Raw genomic sequence first — 18,244 nt, forward strand, 5'->3', positions numbered from 1 at the left:
AAAAGGAAGTAAGAGAAAAAGAGGTTAAAAGACACAGAGAGAGAAAGAGACAAAGCGCAACAAAGGAAGAGAAAAAGAGAGACACAGAGAGTGAAAGAGACAGAGACAGAGTGGGAGAAAAGGGGTGGAAAAGAAAGAGAGAGAGAGAGATATATTTGGATATATTTCAACCTGCAGCTTGTTTTTCTCTTGCGCTTCCATGAGTGTTGTCTCGCGGGCCGGATTCAATCCCTTAGCGGGCCTGATCTGGCCCGCGGGCCGCCTGTTTGACATCAGTGATTTAAGGGATCCAACCAACCAACATTTCTTTAGTAGTATTTTAAGTTAGTAGTTATTTTAAGTAATAATTTATATTAAGTGCATGCTTTTACGCAGTACATTTCACATTCAATTTTGTAGTAAATTTGTATATTTTTGTAATATTTAATTAGTACGAATTGATAGAACTCCCTGCAAGTTTTACACAAAAGTTTTCTCATAAGTAGTTTTAATATGATATCAACTTTGCTTCATGTAAAAAAATCTAAATGAGATATAAAAGATTGTGAATGTATTTTCTTGTTCTAAGAAAAGAAAAGATATGAGATAAACCGCAAAAAAATGATTGACCAGTTCCAATATCATACAATTTTATCATTTTAAGATTTTATTTTAACTGTAATCTATACCCTCAATAAAAAGTACATAGAAATATTGAGATACTAAAACAGAAAAACTAGACCTGTAATCAGGAAAATTGCACAATACGTACTACAAAAGACATTTAAATAGTACAATTTAAATTATAATAATAATGGGTGGAATGGGACATTTAAAATTAGTTTTATTATTCTTACGTTTTGTTTGATTGTGTCTTTATTTTAAATGTTACATTTACATGTAAAAGCATTGCTATGAATATTATTGGTGTAGGTGGGTGGATGGTTGGATCCTTTCACACCTAGGGTAAAAGGGTCATTCATCTTGTAGTGTGTCTTGGGTAAGTAGAGCCTGGTGGCCCCTATTTCTCTCGAGGCCAATTGTTGGTAGTATTTTTAATGACAACCAAGGGCCTAATGACACGCGTTCTCTTTATAGTTTAAAACTCTGCTGCCCTCCTGTGGTTGAATACAATACTGTATTTTGTGTTATTTGACAAGTGCCTTTTGTAGGGTCGTTTCTTTAATCAAATTTACTGTTGCCATAATTGCCGGAGATTATTAGACTTAGATTAATGAAAACGACATAATAAGTGTACACTTTCTTTTTTTTATGATTTCATGTCTTCCTATCATTTGGGAGGGCCTATAGGTGCTTATTACTCAGAAATCACCCAATCAGATAATCAAATGTTTTTCCTCTATTTTTCTTTTTGCCCCATCTTAAAACTTTTTCCTACAGCTCACCCTCCCTAGCTGGCTTTTGTTTCGGGTGGGGGGAGTATACACATACCCTCGACATACCCTCAACCCACTGCCACCCCCACACCTTCCTGAGACCTTTTTTTTTTTTACCCAGCAGTCTTTCTTTGCACCGGCCTGGAAAGGAATAGGAGAACAAGAAGAGAGGATTTGGTGAACCGAGGAGAGGAAACCCTACCATGGATTCTCTCTCGGTCCTGCTCAAATCCTGGGTAATCCTGCAGACCCTGTGCCTGGTTCTGGCCCAAGTGGTAAGTGGGGACAAATCCTGTTTTTTTTATTATGATAAGGGTTTTTATTATAGAGTATAATTATAAAGTGTAGTCATCTGAGTCTAAAAATAAAATAATGGAAAATATTATTTTCTGCAGCAGACACAAAAAGAGTACGATCTGCCTTTGGACACGGATTTGGAGTTTCCATAGTTTCCCTTTTCACCCTATTTTTTCTTGAATTGGTATAAATCTGTTTGGCACACGCACAGAAAACAAACTTTGACAGCAAAGTGTGAAGGGCCCAATTCAAAACGACACCCAATTGACGTCTGAGGGATTTATTTCTGGAATACCTTTTTTTCGTCTGTTGAGCATTGAATTGAGTTGTCTTAATTGTTATTTATAAGAACATAATTAAACAATCTATGCAACGAGATTAGACATGGCACTCCAAGATATACACGTAATAAGGTCTTTAAAGAGTTAAATAAGACAAAGATTGTCAAGTTGAATAGGTGAAAATATGTTCAAGGTTGTGCTTAGACACTGTCTTAAATTATAATAATAGTGTAATGAGAAAATAGTTCATTAAAGCAATAGTGCGATTAAAGTAGTGGAATAACATTTAGCAGGAACACACACACAATTATATATATATATATATATATATATATATATATATATATATATATATATATATATATATATATATATATATATTTATCTTTGTAATAAATTAATAATAAAAGGCCACATGTATGAAATTAAAAGTGTGCAGGGATAGAGCCTTGAGGTACCCCTCATTGAATATTCTTTTCTCTGAGTTTGTACTTTATCAATGATAATTCACTTATTGAAATGTTGTATGTGTATTTATTTTTTCTATAGATTATTTCAATTAATCAAAAAGCAATGTGGGTATTTGCTATGGTATATTTGTGTAATGTGATGTCTTAGGTCAGGGGTCTCAGACCAAAAATTACTTGGGGGCCACTGATTCTCGGATCTGGGTGAGGTTGGACCATATCACAAGAAAAGCTCTGATACAAATAAAAATAAAATCCAATATTAAGGCATAAAAAACATTCAGAATTAATATAAAAACAAATGTATCCACAATTCATGAATGAATGAACTATTATCCCAAGAGCCACATGTGCCCCGAGCCACGGGTTCCAGACCACGGCCTTTTGGGATATACCAACTTAGATGTAAAAATAAACAAGTCACTTTATAATTTAAGAGTGTGTGTAGATATTTATTTACTTTTGAAAATCATGTACAATTATCATTATTATTTTTTTTAAATGTCATTTATTTTTATGTTTTTAACCCAATTGTTTGTCCTCGGGTCAAAATGATCTGTCACTCTGGGGTTTAAATCCCAGAAATAAAATCCTCTAAATTATACTTTGTTTACTTTCAATTTTATGATTTGTGTTTGTTGTATATTGTTCCTAACAGTTTAAAGAAATAATGTTCTATGTATTCTCATTTAAGTTGAATAAAAAAATTCAAAGATTTTCTCAAAAACGAGGACAAAATGGGGGTTCAAGAATACATTTTCATCATCATTTATTCTCCTTTCCTTCCCTTTAAGAGAGGCCCACCTGGACCACAGGGCCCCGCAGGACCACCGGGCCCTTCTGGAACTCCTGGGTCGGATGGCATAGATGTGAGTATTACCCCCTCATCCCCCCTTCCCATTCCAGAGTGCACCACATCACCCCTACAAAGAGCATCTTTGTGCTAAAAAAAATTCCAAACCAGCTTCAAGTGCAGTGCTGCAATTTTACCACTAGAAGGCTCAGCAAATGCATATCCAACGTGCTACAAAGGCGCACTGTTAGCAGGAAGAGAGGGGCTCTTTGACCAGGGACCTTTGGCAGACCCTAGGAAACGAGTTAGGGTTTGTGTAGCAGTGATGTGATACATTTAAGTTTTTTTTTTCTTTTTTTTCCAGAGTTTGCATGGGGGGGAGGGGTCCTGCTATTCTGCAGGGGGGAAACGGCATAAACCGAGTGTTAATCTGGCACGCTATACATCTTGTTTTGTTGTCAGATGCAGTAGTTTTGGATGAGAAATATTTTGATTTTGTGTTTTTCAATGTTTTATATATATTGTTATATTCTATGATGTAGGTTTTCAACTTTGAAACTGGAGCAGTATATAAATATATTAAATTAAGACAAAGCTGCAACATTAAAACATATTAAAACATATATTTATATATATTTTAATGAATACAAATGTGAAAATAAGCTTAAAGCTAAAACATCAAAAACTATAATAATGTATTCAAAAACTATAATAATGTAAATATTTGTATATATATATATATATATATATATATATATATATATATATATATATATATATATATATATATATATATATATATTATCATAATATCATATTTATTATAATTATTATGATAAATAAACATTTGAAAATAAGATGGAAGCTGCAACATTAAAACATTCAAAATATATGTTTTACTGTTTTTTTTAATTATTCATCTTTTTTTCTTTTCATGGCTTCATCAAATATAAAAACAATATATTTGTATTTAGACTTCATTGGATTTTCAAATATTTATTTACAGTTCAAACTAGTTTTCTATCCAACTATTTTCTTTTCCAAAACATTTTATCCTATCTTGTTGCTGTGTGGAGCATTGCAAGGAAGATATTACAGAGTAAGGGAATTTAACTATAGCTTTTTATTGTTTTTCTTTTATTGTATTCTTGTTTTTTTAAGAAAATAACATTAAACATTACCTAAATGGTCTGCCAAACAAACAAGAAAATGTACCTTAAAAATGTTGATATATATATTGTTTTTCACATTTTATTTCGGGGATTTTGGGCATTGAAAATAAACGATGATATATTAAAATGCGAAAGATAACTAAAAGATAATCAAAACTGACAAAATGTCTGCAAAAAGGACAACACATCTTTACTTTTCTTATTTTATTATATGTAATGTTTAAACCACTCCATTAAATTGAAGGACAATTAAAAAAACATATCAAATCAAAAATTGTATTTAAAAAAAATTCTAAAATGTATAATTTATTTCTTTACATTGTTTCTTCTATTTTTTTTCTATCTTAAACGTTTTTTAGGAGGTCTCTAATGTGATGCTAGCCCACCAGTGCTGGGTGATTGTGATTTTTTTGTAAAATTATATTCTAGTGGTTGACCAACTCTATTTATCCATAATTCCAATAAATTACCTGGTAATAACATAGTAACAACATAGTGACAACATAATAATAACATGATAGAATGTTTTAGAAATGCGCATCAAACTGGGTTTCCTTTGCGCCAATTAGGAATCAGCTTGAACATGGTTGAAGACCCCTCGTCTATAATGTCATGAATGATATGTGGATTAAAAAATTATAAATATATTCTTTTTTTTCAAATACAAGGAATGAATTAGCATAATCTTCCATGAATCATATCAATGTAACAATTTTGAATTAAATAAATCAATTTGTTATATCTATTTACAGGGAGAAAAAGGTTCACCTGGTCAACCTGGTCCACCAGTGAGCATCATTTTGAATCTATAAATGTCAAATGATCATTCCAATGTTTTAAATTGCTGTATTTGTTTTCTTTAGGGACAAAAAGGAGAACCGGGAGAACCGGGGCCCGATGGTGCACCGGGGGATAATGGCATTGATGTAAAAACGTGCTTTTTTATGTCTTCCAAGTCAAGCTGTTAGATTGTATCATTGTAGACGCTTTATGAGGACAATAGTTGCATTTATGAGCACTAGTAATAATGCAAGGCAACTTTTACTCCATGGTTATATTTGTTGTTGACCTCAGTAAAAGTGATGGTAAAATGTATAAATATTATAACGATAAAATTAAACTTGAGTCGTAATTTTGGAGCGGTCACATGCAACCGGTAATCCTCTTCGGAATCTGAAAATCTCCTGTTTGTTTCCTAATGACCTGCAAGCACTCCCTCAGGATTAATCACATGCGATTATTTCAAGGTGAATTCAAGCCTGAAATATTCCACTTATTTGTGACTTTCCCTTTTTTTCCCCCTCCCTTTTTTAGGGTTTGATCGGAGCCAAGGGTGACCGAGGTCCGGTGGGGAACCCTGGACCCAAGGTAGGTGTTGCTGAAAAGAAGACACACACTTTAACGTTTATAGCTTAGGAGGCACTCAAAATAATGAATAAATGCATCAATTAATTGTGACTTGCAAGGAGAACAGGAGAGAACTGAACAAAGCCCTCAGATAAAAAAATCCAACCTGTTCTAAGAGTGCTGGACCATTTATCTTTATTAATTATTCAAGATGCGCCCTAGAGAGTGTGGAAATGAAATATTGGCAACATTATTAGCCAATAGCAATTGCATAATAGTCAAATTAACCAACAACAGTAAGAAACAGTGTTTACTTCATTTAAAAAAGTAACTCAGTTACCCCTCCCAGTTGCACAGTTCACGGATCCCTTAACCAACTGGGTCATAGGGGTTCCACTTCCTGTGGTTTGTCCTGGGCAAATACAGCCCCCCTCAGCCTCCTGATCAGACTCAGAAAAGAGCAGCTTCATCAACTGTTTGCCGTTGTTTTTTGGTGTAAAGCATCATCCCGCTCTTGAGAGATGACAGGTATGGATGGCATTGACAGGTAGTGGCCAGTGACAACAATGATACTATATCCTTAATCACTGAGGAAAATGTTTATTTTTTTCTGAAATATCGACTTTCACATGATACAATACGCATTGCATCATGTGTGGCTTTTAGGTATAATCATAATTATAATAATAATCATATTAATAATACTGTATTAAACAATAATAGTATTCAAATCAGATCTTGTGTATCCAGTCTTTCACAGTGATTAACAAAATCACCGAAACGTATGTGCAAGCTGCATCCACTGTCTTTTAAGCTTCACTTTGACTGCCTTGACCATCCCCTGCCCAAGCAAACCTTTGTTATATAAAATAGTTCATGATTACCAGAGATGGGTAGGGTAGCCAAAATATTACTCAAGTAGAAATAATGTTACTTCAGAATCAATGACTCAAGTAGAAGTAAAAATAAACCCTCTAAAAGTAAAAAAGTACTTGGTGAAAAGAATCCCCAAGTGCTGAGTAATTCTACGTATTGTTCATATATTTGTTTTAACAGCTTTTCAATCAGGTCATGAAGTCATCAACAATGTTCCAATCAACAACGCATTCATTACCTCTAATTGAAAAAATAGATTCAAATAATCTAGGTAAATGTGTTGGCCTGGAGAGGCTGTACTTGCCCAATGCACACCACAAGAAATCCAACAACCGACCCTCCCACTAAATTCAAGTACTTAAATAAAACAAGTAGTACAATAAATCAAATAAATCAATTAAGTACAAGTAGCAGTACTCTGCAGGTAGAATAACAAGCTAGCTATGAATTTGTATACAATGTGTGTGTCTGTGTGACTGTTTGTGTGTCAGTCAGTGTAAAATAAACAAAAAATACAGATTGTTGGAGTCCCCATGAATTAGTATATTACCAACATCCATGCAACAGTATGCACAAAAGGAATTAATAATTTTGAAAAAAAATAAATTAAAAAAATATATAAAATAAAATTATATATATATATATATATATATATATATATATATATATATATATATATATATATATATATATATATATTATTCTCTTCAATTAAAATTTGTTTTTTTAACTGTATCACAAGACGTCACTGTGTTGTGTAGCTCATTTAAACTTTGAACTTGTTTATACTAAACAACTTTAATTTGAACTTCAAGAACCAGCGTCTCTGAAAAACACACAACAAAATGTGAATTAAAAATATTGAATATTTAGGGAAACGGCAAATATACTGTGTAATACCAAAAAAAAAAAAAACCTTTGTTATGTAAAACAAGTTGTTTGAAAAACACAGTAAACTGTCAGAACCAGAACTGGAGGACCCAGATGCGTAACGTTTCTCACACAAGCTTTATATCACGGGAATGGGGCAGTCATGCACGTTAACAAAAACCCCAGTGATTTGGCGATCGCTGGGCAGAAGAAGAAAGGCAGAAGTCTGACGTGAAACAACAGGAAGCCAGAGGCCGACGAGATCGATACCAGTTACACGAGCAGATACCGGACAGATGAGGTAGATACCGGACAGGACGGGCCAGACAGGATTGATATCAGATACAGAAGACTGGAGACGGATATCAGACAGGAAGAGATAGACGGGAATGATACCAGACACTGGAGACTGGAGACCAATATCAAACAGGAGGAGAAAGACGGGACCGATACCCAATACTGGAGATTGTATCAAGGTATCAGACAGGACGAGACCGACGGGATTGATACCAAACACTGGAGAGTGGAGTCAATATCAAACAGGGAGAGATAGACGGGATCGATACCGGACAGGATACACAAGCAGGAAACCGGACAGAGTCAAAACACACATCTTGCGGGTGCAGAGGTTTGTTGACGGACTGTCAACGGGTGAGTGAGAGCATTGAGCTTAAATAGGAGTGTAGCCAATCAGTCAACGAGTAGCAGCTGGAGCAAAACGAGCGGGGCCAATGGGCAACAGTGACCTAAAACATAAATTCAAATTTTTAAAGATGTAAAATAAAAGTAAATACACAACAATTTTAACTTTTTATGCTCAACAACACAGACTCCCTAGAAAAGCATGTCTCGTTCAGTTAATTATCCCGGTTTGTGAAGGGGATTTAAGTTAAGCTTCATTATGGCTAGTGTGGAGGAGTAAGAGTACACTTTCTTCTCCACAAATCCACTCAGGTAAAAGTAAAAATATCATGATTTGAAAATACTCCTAGAACAAAATGTCCCCAAATTTCCTCAAATAAATGTAAGAGTAAATGTAACTTATTACTTTGCACCGCTGAAGATTGCATTGCATTGATAAAATAAAATAAACCAATTTCTTGAAACATATAGTCAGCGATGCTGTCATGATGACTGATTAACTTCACCTGTGCCCGCTCGTTTGGCCCCAGTCGCTGCTGGCTTCCTGATTAGTTCCCTGTCCTACTTAAGCTCTGTCCTTTCACTCGCCTGTTGTCAGTCCGTCAGCTAACATCTTTTTCTACAAGGCAAGCATTTTGACTCTGACTCCCGTCGGTCCGGCTTTTTGCATTCGTTTTCCACCTGTCCGTTCCTGATTTCCCCGTTTGTCTCCGGCTACGACCTGTTTTTTGACCCGAACACGTTTTTGATCTCCTGTCCTGGCTATCAACCTATTTTTCCATCTACGACACTACGATATCCCGCTCCGGAAGATCCACTGCCGCATTCGGAACACGTTCAGATTCTGTGAGCGGCTTGCTTCCCACATCCAGCGAGTACCGGATCGCGGGCGCTGCCTTTCCTCTTTATCTCAATAAACTTGTGGTTAACGTTACGCATATGGGTCCTGATTCCGTTACGCACTGCCGTTGGTTAAAGTAGCCCGTCACATTAGCGTGTAAAATAATAGCCCTGGCTAACTATTTAGCACAAAGGTAGAATCCATATCAAATTTGCACAGACCATGCTAACATCAAACTTTCGTCTTATGGCTGGCGGCGAATACTATTATCCCACGGGCCATAAGTTTGAGACCCCTGTTTTAAATCTTTCATAGCTCTGAAACCCCTCTGAAGGGAAGGTTTGATTATAATGGCCGATGTGATTTAGCGGGGATGCATTTAATGGTGCTCGTTAAGATGTTTCAAACTCCCCCCTGCCGAGTTATTGGATTTATGGCCGCTCATATTCGTATATAACACCAATCTGCAGAGTAACCCAAATAGCTGACACATTAATCAGATAAAGTACATTGTGAAACATTAAAAAATCATCTAAAATCTAGTGGAGTGGAAGTATAAGAAGGCGGTAAAGGGAAATAACCCAAACAGGCTTAAGTAGTTAATTAAAGGATGGTAATTAAAAATGGTAACGCCGGGTTCTAATTATCGTAAGGATTACCGTATGCACCTCTGTTTGGATTCTTGTTCAATAGAATTGGATGATAAACAATAAAGGCAAGTTAAAAATAATTTGATTTTTATTGTTTCTCTTCATATATTTGCAATATTTCATTAATTGTTTCTTTTTGTCGTTTCAGGGCCAACCAGGGTTTAGCGGTGAGCCTGGCAGACCTGTGAGTATGATTATCATTTTTTTTATTTAAAATCTGATGTAATAAATGCAGGTTGATCAATACTATCATTAAATTACTCGCTAGAATTCCTTATGCTTGTTGTGCAATGATTGATAAAGTGAAAAACATTGCTGACCAAAATTACAAAGCAGACCAGGGTGAGGGAGCTTGTACTTAATCACTAGACTAACAGTGATACAGCTGACGTACAAAAAGGCATTTGATTTGATCTCATTTTTACAGTGTTACAAATGGATATAAGAAAATGAAGATTCTGCTTAAGCTGTGCTCAATGACTTAATTCATAATGACGTATGGGACAAAATTAGGAGATGTATTTATTGTGAAAGTATTAATTGCAACTGTATTTCTCAGGAAAAAATGTCTGAAAAGATTCAGTCTAAAAGAGTGGTAAAAAAAAATCTTCTTAAAAAAAACAATATTGTTCTAAATTATAAGGAAAAAAACACGGACTCTCATATAAATTTAATATTTTTCATATTAATAGGTTGAGGGATTTGGATTTATTTTCACATAACATGAAGCTCACTGAGATGGAGCTGACATTATTTTCTGCCATCTTCCTGCTCAGGAGACTTAAAAGGATCAAAGCGACTGGGCAAAAAAATAAGACCTAAAATGGTGCATTTTATTAACGTTTAGTCTCCATGGACTGTTTTCTTCTTTGTACCTTTTAGAACTTGTTTTCGGTTGCACTAGACCAGGGGTCGGCAACCAGCAGTGGCACGCGAGGGGTTAAGCAGTGGCATGCGAGCGCACGGCAAAATAATAATGATTATACTTTAAAAATGCGCATTTTTACCTGAAATTTAGACATTTTCAGTTGCGTGACGTGTTATTTAGAGGCTTTACAATAGGCTTTAGGTGGGTTCTGTGTCAGTGTGTGTTTGAACGGCGCCTCGCAGAGGAGAGATCCGTGTTTTAACCCAGCCAACGAAAAACATGTGCGCGATAAATGAACGAATCTTGACAGCTCCTCGAGCAAAAACATCGCGTTCTTTCCAGCCAGCGTAGACAGATGCCTGGGGCTTTGTGCAAAAAATGACCGTGCTGTTTTTTGCATTATGCCCCGAGAGCGTTGTACCTCGCGCATCGAGTGTTCAACGTCCTTACGAGACGAAATATGAACATGAATTCAAGGCAGAGACATTAAAACGCGCCGTGTCCAAGTACGGCAAACAAACACAGACCCTAGAAAACCTTTGTCACTGCAAAAAACACCACCACTGAAGCAAGTTATCACATTGCTCACTGCATAGCAAAGCACAGAAAACCATTTACTGATGGCGAATATTTTATAGAAGCGTGTGTGTGCGTGTGTGTGTGCGCGCATGCCTTATGCTTTGCTGCTGTTATTTTAAGTTTTGATATTTTCTGCAACAAGATATCATTTATGAATGGTATGGTAGCTGTCCATAGCACTTGTTTTTTGATTGTAGTTTATTGGTAATGAAGAATGGTTGATTCTGGTTAATTCTTGTGGCAAAAAGTTAAAGTCAGGGAAAGCTACAGGCCTTTCCACTTGTTATTCATATTCCTTTTTTAGTCGATTGATGAACAAGAATAGTGGAAGATAAATTGGTAAGTTATATCAGTGTTTTGTCTAGGTGCCGCTGGAATTTGCCCAATTTTATCTTTCCAAAAATTCAGGTCATTAATCAGTATGTTTTGCAATCTTTAGACGAGGAACTCTAATAGTCATTTATATCAGTGAGTGGCAGTAGATTTTGATATACTTTTTATAGACTAATTATCTGCTCTTGAGGTAGCACAGTACATTGAATAACTTAATTTGTTTAACAAAGCTGTTTAAGATTGCACTGTAAAAAATAAAAACATAAAGCAGATCATCCTTTTTATTTTAAGTATTATTGTCTTCTTTTTATAGACCAATTATCTGCTTATGCGGTAATACAGGGAAATATTTGACATAACTTAATTTTCAAACATTTTTGATGGACGGTGTGCCACGGAACTTCTTTATAAATAAAAGTGTACGTTCGTTCAAAAACGGTTGACATGTATTTCCACGTTGTATATTTGGACTGGTGTAAAATGACAGCTCTGTTGGATATTAAAAACATGTTATGCGAGTCATTAATCTTGGTGTGGCACACTTATTTACAAGGAAATTTGAAAGTGGTTTTCCACACCAAAAAGTTTGCTGACCCCGGCACTAGACAGTACAGCAACATCGAGTGATCAAATATACACACTGTCCCTTTAAATGGAAATACTACCCTATTAAATGTTGACCACATTTGACAAAAGAAAAACAACAAGGTATGTTTTTTAACGTACTTGGACATCAAGAATGCCTCTTATATTTAAACATTAAAACGCCCCCCCAAAAATGTTGTCAACATTAAAAAAACCTAGTCTTTACATTTTTAATATTTCATTGCCCCAAATATCCATACATAAAATGGGATTTAATGCTCTGTCATTGTTCTTGTTTTGTATGATTAATCCAAATGCAATTGCTTACCAGAATAGGTATCCCATTTTAAAGAGGTGGAAATATGTAAGAGTGTATGTCTTGATATTTGAGTATTTCAGCTGGTATGGAGACAAACCGCTTTGAAATGGCATTAAAACCAAATCTGGATGGATTGAAGTCCCGTATGGATTTAACATTGTTACTACGTAATATTCCACCATTATTGTCCATCAGCCACGGTGTAACTGCATTTGCTCCATTTCTCCCAGTTAAACTGTAATCTGGTCTATAACCAGCAGGGGGGAATCCGTCTCCATCAAACTGAGAATATCCTCGGAGTCACTTCATGTCACGGTAGAAGAAAAGGGAGTAGGTGGTAGTAATTCATGCATGGCGGAGGCACAAGATTTGGTGCCGTGGGCCCTTCGTTTCACAAGAAAGCTCCCGCACTTAATTACATTGTCATTACATTGCCAAATGAAACGAAAATGTAAACCGATCGAGGGTTTGTTTGTTGTGCTGACACAGCACAAGGAATTACTCGGCAGTAGCAGTTTTTCAATGCAAGTGATAAAGATATACCTAAAAAGAGGAAAATTGGCCAGATTATACAGATAATAGTGGAAATGCATACAATATTTATACATTGCGTTACTACATGTAGCTGTGCTGTATTCTACTGGTTATGTGCATCGATTGATACATTGAAAAACATTGCTGATCAAAATTACAAAGCAGACTAGGGTGAGAAAACTAGTACCTAACTACTAGACTAACAGTGATACATCTGATACGAAAAGGCATTTGATTTGATCTCATTATCCCACTATTTTTACAGTGTTACAAACGGATATTACAGAATAGGGAAAACAGAAACTTGTCCTGAAAAGATACAAATAAACACACAAAAAGCACAATGAGGGAAACAACGTTTCCTATACATCAAATATACCAAATTGTTGTTTCCCTCATCGAGCTTTCTTTGCCTTAATAGATCATTTAGGACGACTTTTGGAATTTTTGCATTCTCTGACATTCGTTTCTGGGTTGGGCACCATCAGTAAGTGATAATAGGATAAAGTCGAATGCCTTTTCATATAGCATTTGTATAACTGGTGGTTAGCTGTTCCTGCAGTGACCCATGGTTCGTTTCCTGTTGCATACAAAATTTGCTCTTATGGTGAGCGGCTGATCAATCGTTGCTCTAATACATTCCGTAAATGTGCAACGGTCATACAGTAGGTCTTGCTGTAGCACCTTATAGTCTAGTGTGTCATGAACCAGAACAGGATCAGGACCCAACCGCTTGACGTTTCTCACACAAGCCTTTTATTTTACGGGAAATGGGGAGTCATGCACGTTAGGCAGCAGTCTGGCGTGAAATGATTGAAAGCCAGAGGCCGACAAGATCGATACCAATTGCCCGAGTAGATATCGGACGGATGGGGTCGATACCAGACAGGACGGGACAGACGGGGTTGATGATGAAACAGGATATCAAAATAAAACAGAACAAACTAGACGGGAATGACAACTGAAGAGAATAATAAACAGGACAAAAATGGATGGGAACAAAACTGGAAACCTATATTAAACAGGACAAAAATAAACGGGAACAATAGTGGAGAGGAAATGCCAACAGGGAACAGGACCGAGTGGGCGTCATGGCAACCATGACACAGTGTGCTTTATATATGAAAAATATTCGCCCAAAAAGTACTTTTCCGGGGGTGCGATTTATAATCACATACGCCTTGTAGTGCAAAACATCCGATTATAACATTATCACTATACAAATATGATGCCTTTGTTCCCCTCTTTCACACAGGGACCCGGCCTCCCTGGACTTGCAGTAAGTGTATCGTTTAAAACTGAGCGTGTTCCAGGACATATGCTGTTTGCGGTGTGGATTTTATTGTCTCGATTATTCAGGGTGCCCCGGGGCCAATTGGACTTCCCGGTGAAATTGGACCAATCGGACCAAAAGTAAGTGCTTATTTTGATGGGCAAATAACTTTCAAATGTTCTTAAATTCGGCAACATCAGGCTGAACTTTTGTATTTTTTTTTTATTGTTTTACAGGGTTTGATGGGACCACCTGGACCTCCGGGATTGCCTGGGGTTCCGGGCAGGCCAGTAAGTCTTTTTTCTCTTTATTCATCAAGGTAGATTATGCTGACAGATGAATCCGAGCAAGGAAAAATACAGTAACGCAAACATCTACTATCATTTAATCTGTGAGATGAAGAGGAAACATATACAACTCTCTAAAGCATGGCAGTTAGAGACTAATTGGCAGAGGGGCAAATCAAAAATGTAACTCTCAGTAAAGGGCTGGACTCATTGTTGTTTAGATTGAAAGACAATGCTAATGCTAGTTGGTAATGTGCGAGTTACAGTTCACGGTTCAACCCCAAAAGCAATGCTAGCCAATGCTGAAGCTAAAAAAAAGGAACTGGGCCAGCAATATTAGGAACGGACTGGTACCAACATGAACATGACCCAAAAACAGGCCAGGAACTGTCAGCAGAGGAGAAAGTTGTCCAGAGTTGCGTCCTAGGTGCATCCAGATGATCCAGATGTGTAAGGGTTCTGTGAAACGTTAAGTACAGCTAACAACTATATGTTAAAGCTAAATATGTGCTCAGTTTAGATTAACATCCAAAAATCAAAGAAAAAAATACCTAAAATAAGAAATAATTGTGTTTTTACATTTTCAATGTTCAAATGTTTTTGTTAATGCTAATACAACTTGTAACGGAATCACTGCTTAAGCTGAACTAGTTGCTAATGTTGTGCTAGTAACAGCTAGCAGCCCCCAAAGTAATGACAATATAAATACTAAAGATAACAGCTAAGCGCAAAAGCTAAATAGGTTCTCAATACTTATGATAATACATTTTGTGATGTATGAGCAAACGTTTCGTATTTTTTCTATTATTCAGGCATGACAAACAATAAAATACAAACATCTCTTAACCATAAACAAAAACATTTTTCAAGAAGTATCATTCAGTGAAAATATACACAAAATCTAGTGTCTTATACAATAATGCCTCGAGATCATCTTTTGGGATTTAGAAACCCCTCTCAGGGGCCACATCCAGCCCCAGAGCCTTGACTTTGAAATAGGAGCCCCACAGATCTTTGTTGTCATTTATGAAACAAGAACAGTTGTAGCTGTTAAGTTTAAACATTAGTAGATACTTAAAATAAGGAGAGCACACATTAAAGGATTTGAACTAGCAAGGAGATCAGGGAGAGAATCCTTCGGATAAAAGAATGTAATCTCTTTTTTAAAGACTTCCCCTCAGCCCCCTCTTTTTTATTAAATATTCAACGTTACAAGACGGAAAGCAACTCTATGGGTTGTGGTTATCAAAGAACAACAATATGATTGGCTGATATCAGGAGACTTAATGATTGTCAAAATTAGGAACCACTTCGCAGTTGTCCGATATAAAACACAGAATAAAGGTTTCAGTAGTCCACGATCCTCTCTCTCCTAGGGCCCACCCGGGAAGTTCATCGGTGGAGAAGAAGGAAGCGCCGATTTCCAGGTCAACCCTTTTACCGTAAAACCATTTGTGACGAATATATTTAACCTGACAAATGTCGCTCTCTACAACAGTGTCCTCTCAACTGCCCAGCAGGACCAAAGGGCCCAGTGGGACTTCAGGGAGTCAAAGTAAGTCTCTCTGTTGGATTTTTTTCAGGTTTTCCAGTATACTGACTCGATCATTTGTGTTTAAGGGCCACAAAGGACGACCGGGAGTTCTTGGAGATCCGGGTAGTATCGGAAAATCGGTGAGAAAGGATACAGATTATTGGTTGTGATCCGCCAATAACTGATATTGTGTGCCGATACTGCTCATTAAACATTATAAACACACTGTTAAAAAGCTGCTAACCATAGGTTTATCTCTTAAAGGGACATGTTGTATTAATGATCACCACCTGGTAATGAAAAATGTATTTAAATAATTAGTAAAAATACACAACCAATCAGATAAAAAAATATTAAAATAATAGTACGGTGAGGAATTGGCATTGACTTTGCATAACATTAGGCTTACCAGAAGGGAGTTGACTTATTTGCTGACAATTTCTTCTACGGGTACCGAAAGACTTCAAAAAGGCTGGGTACATAAATGAAAAAAATATGATACATTTGGGTAATTTTGAATCTCTATAGTTTGTATTTTTCATTGTGCTTTATAGCACTCGCTGCACTACACAATAAGACAAGTGGTCAAATATTACACAGTGTCCCTATCAAATGCATTTTTGAGTTGATTCCTAAGTGTTCTTATTGAATGCATGTTTCTTTCCAATCATTTTAGCTAGCTAGCCAATGCAAATTGATCACTTAGTTTTTTTCTCATCCTCCAAAATATCTATAAATGATTTACTAATCCATTTTTAGGGTATCAAAGGGGAAACGGGAATGTCTGGAGAGCAAGGCATTCCGGGACCTGTGGTATGAAAACGATCATTCGGTGTTTAAGACTCAATTAGTTGGACTAAATGGCTGACTATATGTTAAAAGTCTTTTCCTTTCAGGGTCCAATGGGTGTTAGAGGTTACCCAGGCATGATGGGTCCTAAAGGAGAGGCGGTGAGAAATCTTTATCGTCCACTTTTTTCTTTTGAGGCTGATCTCATTTCAAGCTCCAAGCTATTAATGTGTCGTTCGGGAAAGGAAACGGCTCTTTAAAGGGAACGACGGGAGCCGGCTCCTCGTCAATAAGGAACCGGCTCACTATCTTTCTCTTTTTCAACTTTTTCGCACTCTTGTTCTCTGTCTCTCTTTTTGTCACTCCCTTCCTTATCTCTTTCATTTTCTACCTCAATCTCTCTCATTTTCTGTCACCTTCTGTTGCTCCCGCTATCTCCCTCTTCCTTTTGCTTAATTTTTCTTTCTTTCTTTCTGTCTTTCTTGCTTTCTTGCTTTCTTTCTTGCTTTGTACTCTTTAACTTTCTTTATCTCTCTCTGTCATTCTCCTTGTTCTACCTTTCTCTTTTTTTACATAACTCTATCTCTCTTTCTCTGTCACTCTTTTTCACTTGTTTTCTCTCTCTTATTTGGTCACTCTTTCTTCCCCGTTATCTCACTCTTTTCCTTTCTCCCTCTTTCTATCCTTCTCTCTCTTTTTATCAGGCTATCTGACAGTCTTTCTTTCTTTCCCTTTCTCTTGTTCTCTCTGTCAGTCTATTTCCCGTTACTTCTCCCTCTATTTATCTCTCTTTGTTTCTCTCTCTTTCTACCTCCATTTTTCTCTCTTTCATGTTCTCTTTTTTCCTTTCTCTCTATCTCTCTCAAAGGTGCTCGTTATGGTAAATAAATGACGCATCATGTTTGTAATGATTGCTTACTATAAAAAACGTGAACGTTTAAATTAGGGAAAAGTTAACTGTATCTTGAAACAATAAAGACTATAATATTATTGTAGCATATTACATTTTTAAAAATGTATTAATGTTGATGGATGATATTTTATTATTTTGGTACTATTTAATTAAAAGCAAACTAAAATAAGTAAACAGATGAATCATTCAAAAACCAAACGACCTGGATCTTTTTAGAGAGCCGAGCCAAAACAGCCTGCTCTCTAAAAAGAGGCGGGAATTCTATCACAGCCTGTTACGGTGGCCTGTGGATCGGCCTGTTGCTGACCCTGCTCCCTTTGGCCCTCCCTAGTGGCTACCTGGCGGTTTTTCAAAAATGTTTGATAGTGGAAAATGATATGGTTTTATGATGCAAATATTCTCAATTAAATTAATACAGATATATACAGTTCATTTACACTGTATGTGTTGCCCTCCGTTTAAGGCTTTTAAAAACCATTTAATTTTTTGTGGCTCCATTTTTTTTTTTTTTATGGCTAATATCACTTAAAATTTGGCCAACCATGTAGCGGATATGCAAACATCATCTGTTAGCAGCAACGGGGACACGTGGAAATGATGCCACAGCACATCTCTCGC

At 36.4% G+C, this 18,244-nt stretch overlaps 1 protein-coding gene across 1 annotated transcript in view; it reads left to right on the forward strand.

Annotated features, from left to right (window-relative positions):
- Window positions 1–1,488: 1,488 nt before the first annotated feature.
- The window catches only part of col9a2 (procollagen, type IX, alpha 2), a 36,188-nt gene continuing 19,432 nt past the window's right edge, over window positions 1,489–18,244 (forward strand). Inside the window, exons 1-14 of the mRNA XM_088329149.1 lie at window positions 1,489–1,651; window positions 3,216–3,290; window positions 5,139–5,174; window positions 5,250–5,312; window positions 5,701–5,754; window positions 9,761–9,796; window positions 14,086–14,109; window positions 14,190–14,243; window positions 14,340–14,393; window positions 15,767–15,817; window positions 15,889–15,945; window positions 16,011–16,064; window positions 16,684–16,737; window positions 16,821–16,874. Of these exons, the coding sequence (XP_088185275.1) occupies window positions 1,580–1,651; window positions 3,216–3,290; window positions 5,139–5,174; window positions 5,250–5,312; window positions 5,701–5,754; window positions 9,761–9,796; window positions 14,086–14,109; window positions 14,190–14,243; window positions 14,340–14,393; window positions 15,767–15,817; window positions 15,889–15,945; window positions 16,011–16,064; window positions 16,684–16,737; window positions 16,821–16,874 (738 nt within the window). The 5' untranslated portion in view covers window positions 1,489–1,579. The remainder of the gene's footprint in view (window positions 1,652–3,215; window positions 3,291–5,138; window positions 5,175–5,249; window positions 5,313–5,700; window positions 5,755–9,760; window positions 9,797–14,085; window positions 14,110–14,189; window positions 14,244–14,339; window positions 14,394–15,766; window positions 15,818–15,888; window positions 15,946–16,010; window positions 16,065–16,683; window positions 16,738–16,820; window positions 16,875–18,244) is intronic.

Source organism: Urocampus carinirostris, chromosome 2, assembly GCF_059441175.1.
Source record: "Urocampus carinirostris isolate Australia breed hairy pipefish chromosome 2, RoL_Ucar_1.0, whole genome shotgun sequence".
Taxonomy (NCBI): domain Eukaryota; kingdom Metazoa; phylum Chordata; class Actinopteri; order Syngnathiformes; family Syngnathidae; genus Urocampus; species Urocampus carinirostris.